The sequence below is a fragment of the Nicotiana attenuata genome, unplaced genomic scaffold (genome assembly GCF_001879085.1).
Source record: "Nicotiana attenuata strain UT unplaced genomic scaffold, NIATTr2, whole genome shotgun sequence".
Classification (NCBI taxonomy): domain Eukaryota; kingdom Viridiplantae; phylum Streptophyta; class Magnoliopsida; order Solanales; family Solanaceae; genus Nicotiana; species Nicotiana attenuata.
This window is the reverse complement of record NW_017671923.1, coordinates 176,178-180,332: the sequence shown is the minus strand read 5'-3', so window position 1 is coordinate 180,332 and position 4,155 is coordinate 176,178. Positions and strand designations below refer to the sequence as shown.

At 36.8% G+C, this 4,155-nt stretch overlaps 1 protein-coding gene across 1 annotated transcript; it reads right to left on the bottom strand.

Moving 5' to 3' along the window:
• Positions 1-599: 599 nt before the first annotated feature.
• On the bottom strand, positions 600-2,548 carry LOC109210903 (L-ascorbate oxidase homolog). The gene has a single exon (XM_019374382.1). It carries the CDS (start codon positions 2,422-2,424, stop codon positions 757-759), a length of 1,668 nt encoding a protein of 555 aa, XP_019229927.1. The 5' UTR covers positions 2,425-2,548; the 3' UTR covers positions 600-756.
• Positions 2,549-4,155: the final 1,607 nt, after the last annotated feature.

The following is a 4,155-nucleotide window of genomic DNA, read 5'->3' as shown; positions in this document are numbered from 1 at the left end:
ACTTACCAAAAAAAAATATTAAGGATAAATATAAAAAAATGACACCGTTATCATTATATTGATTTGTTCATTAGTTCAACTTTTAAAATTATGATACCACTTATGAAATATCATGCATACGATCACCGATAATGTGTTGGAGTTCAATCAATTGAGAAATCTAACATAGAGCACATTTGGATTGGCTTAAAAAAAGTGGCTTTTCGGTACTTATTGCTTTTAAGCCAAAAAGCAATAAGTTGGAGTTGCCCAGCTTATTGCTTTTGGCTTGTTTTAAGCAATTTTTAACTTATTTTAAGCATTATTTAACTTTGCCAAACACTAAAAAAATCTAAAGAGAGCTTAAAGGCTGATATGACCAGCTTAAAAGCCAATCCAAACATCCTAATACTTGCGAATTAATAAATACATGGAGATTCATACATCATAGATTATCTTGGTTGAGATCATAATTAATTAGGGATAGTATTGGACATAAGACTAAGCAAAATAAGGAGATAATGAAAAAACAATGAAAGAGGCAACCAGAAAGAGTGCATATGCGTAAAATTTATAAAGAAACACAAAGAAAAGAACATCAATTGATTCAATAAACAAAATAGAGGAGGTGAACAAAACCTTATTATTTTCGTATTCATGTCTTATTATATTTTGAAAGGAATACAAATGCATCAATTAAGAAATCAAGCTCCTTTCTTTCCATCCCTCCCATCTAAAGCTAATTTATATATTACACTCTGATCATCATTTTGGAATCTACGCCGTGTATGGAGCTGGCATGGGCATACCCTTGACAATACCGCAAAGAGGGTGGTTGTCTGGGAGGTTGTACTCATCCCTCAAGGAGCGCGACGGGGAGAGAACACTAAAGTATAATTGTTGTCCTAAGTAGAATCTCTCCCACATCTCTGATCGCAAGTTCCACATTCCTGCATTGTCTAAGGTTGTCATTACGGCAGCCCACGAGTTTGGATAGACTTGAATGCTGTGCCTGCTTACTGCGTCTACTAAGTTGTAGTTCTTCCTCTTCTCAGGGCTCCACCTCCCAGGCTCGATGCCCACAGCAAAGAAGGAATACCCATCCAAATGATAGGTCTGGATAGTCTTTTCTTGGTTCTCGAAGATAATCTCCACGAAATTACGGAAGGTAGCATTCTTCACATTCGGGGAAATTGTCACTTTGCTCAAGTCAGATGGAGGCTCATCGGCCATCAGATCGTACTTAAAGGTCTTTTCAGGAACTCCGAAAAACTCAACAAGCTTCAATGGGGTGTCAGTATCCATATGGGAGATACCATTCAAGGCGAATCGAAGCTTGCCAGCTACTTGACTCCTAGAATTGACGATCTTCATGGTGCGAGTGATGTTGATTTTTCCGTAATGGTAGGATCCCTGAGGGTTAGGACGGGCAGCGCTAGCGGTGAGGTTCCATCTAAATGAGCGGAATTGGTTCATGGACCAGGCAATACCTTCAGTGTTATCTGGTGGGGGTGCTGGGAGCTCAGATGATGCTGGTCCCTTACCGTTAGCATAACGAAGGATGGCTACGGAGGAGAGCGCCTGCTTCAGAAATCTGCTAGAAACAACCATGTAATAGTCTTTGGGGTCTTGATCAGCAGTGACCAGGACGGAAAGACACTGACCAACATGAATGTCAAGTGAGTCATAGACATTCTGCACCGTATGTGATCCCTCCATCTCAACCAACTTCATGGTGTGGCCTTGGATCCTGACATTGACTGAGGTCCTCATGCCAACGTTACACATCCTGTATCTATAAGTCTTGCCAGCCTCCATGGTGAAGAGTGCCTCTGTTGCCTTGTCACCAACTTTGCTGGACTTTCCATTAATGTGAATGCCATCAGGCCTCCCAATGGTGCGTCCGCCGTCCAAGATCTTTTTCAAGGTCTTGTGTCCCTTATTGTACCAATCGCCCAAAAAGACATTGTACTCTTCGGCGGGTTTGTCAAAAGGAATAGGGATAAGGTTACGACTATGGACATCGAGGGCACCAAATCCACCAGCTGCACGATGTAAGCCTGTTGTCGGGAAGTAGAAAAAGCTACCGATTTGATCCTTTACCTGGAAATGATAGGTGAAGTTTGTACCAGGCATGATAGGACACATGGTTCCTGGGGTACCATCTTGCCACGAGTTCTTCCTTTGTTGGATACCAGTCCAGGTAAGGAGCAACGGCTCATCCAGGTAATTGTAGACATTGACAACAATATTATTGTTGGATGTGCAATTGATCCTCGGCCCCGGTAGCTGGCCGTTTATGAGAATGCCTTGTTGGGGGACACCCAATGGAGCAATTGTACCGTAAGTAACATTCCATTCGAAGAAGAGGTAAGGGTCCTCAGCCAAAGCTCCAACGGAGAGGCAAAGTAGCAAAGCCACAATTTTCACACTGGCTCTCTCCATGCCTCCGCAAAATCCAAATCTCACTCTATTTTTTGGAATTTTTTTTATAGATTTTTTTTTTTGGGATTTTAATTTATTTTATTTTGACAAAGAAGAAGAGGTGAATGTCTTCTTCTTCTTCTTCCTGCTAGAGCTTGCATTCTTACACTTCGTCGTGATGCTTTTTATAGCAGGAGGTTTCCTTTTTTGAGCCATTCATTATCTCCCGTAATGTACTCTGTGGCTCACTTTTTGTGCTTCACCCCTATTCTTGCATTCCCTTTAATTGTCTCTTGATTCTCCTTGCATTTCTCATTCTTGTTTCTATGCCTTGACTTATTCTTTATAGAATTTAAGAAAAGTTTTAAAGACATTAGTTTAAATTTCTCCTTGTCCATCGATGTAGTAAAATGAACATCGTCTTTCTTTAATCGAAAAGCTTGTAAAAATACAGATATATAAATAGACTTATTCATGATAAGAGAATGTTTCTTCATTAATGTCTTTTTAGTTATTTTTATCTTTCGCTTGTTTTATAAAAAATATGAATAAAATATTTATTTTAACTTAGCTATTTATTACTATCACGGAGCAAAATGTTAACCTTTAAATTTTACGGTATGTAATTGTATATTCTCATAGGAAAGATGTACAACACATTATGAGTACTATTTTTTCAGCTATCATGTCGATTGTAAAGTTAAATAATACTATAAAAATAAAGAATATGTTATAAAAAGAAATGTATTTATGGTGAATGTCTATATTTTAGAGAGACCTTAGGGTTTGTTACTTGGTGACTAAGTCACTTTTCCCTATAAATAGAGGGGTCCTATTCCATTGTAAATCATCCCAAAATTTAATAAGAATTCTCTCTCTACTTTTCTCTACAATACTTTCTTCTTCTTTTATTGTTTCATAACACGTTATCAGTACGAGACTCTATCCAGTTGAGTAGAAGCTTTGGGATTGAGCGTAATGATAGTCCATTATTCCATGAACTTCCTTCATGATTAAATTCTGGATTTAATGTAAGTATTTTATTTTATTTTTCTCTTTTAAATTCTTGATATTCTATAATTTGATTTTAAATACAAGCAAACACGATAAAATTTTTGTAACACTCCTCGAATCTATAAAAGTTTCAAGACCCGCTAAATATAGAATTTAATTTTTATAATCTTAAATTATAGTTTTATTACGGATTAAAAAAAACTTGTGATTGATTTTTAAGTTACTTCTATAATTATAAATAATTGATTATATAATTATGGTAATATTAATAGTTTTAATATTACTAATTATTAAAAGTGGGTATCATTAGTTATTAGTTAAGTCAAAACAAACCAAAAAGGGAAAAACAATAAAAGTAAAATAATAAATAAAAAGGAGGGGGGGCCATACGTATTTCTTTTTAAAAAGGTCAAAAGGCTTGAAAGCCTTAATCAAACCCTACTAAAAAAGAGGCCTGAAGGCAAGACTTAAGTAAAATAAACAAAAAAAAAACAGAACTTGGTTCTGTTCAGTCACGTAGAGGCAAAAAGGCTTAAAGCCTTTGGAAAAGAACGAGAGATCTAGGAGCAAGCACAAAGCAGCGTATCGGTCATTGAGAGCTATTCCGCAGGACCTTCTTTAGGCCACGACTGAGGTAATTCTTCTTACGGAATTGTAAGCTATAACATCATTATATACTAGAATCTAACACCCTAATAAGGTAAATTCATAGGAAAGTTTTACAAGACCTCAAGAACA

Bases quoted from the DNA above. Each gene is read 5' to 3' on its own strand.
- LOC109210903 (XM_019374382.1), bottom strand. From the start codon at position 2,424: ATGGAGAGAGCCAGTGTGAAAATTGTGGCTTTGCTACTTTGCCTCTCC.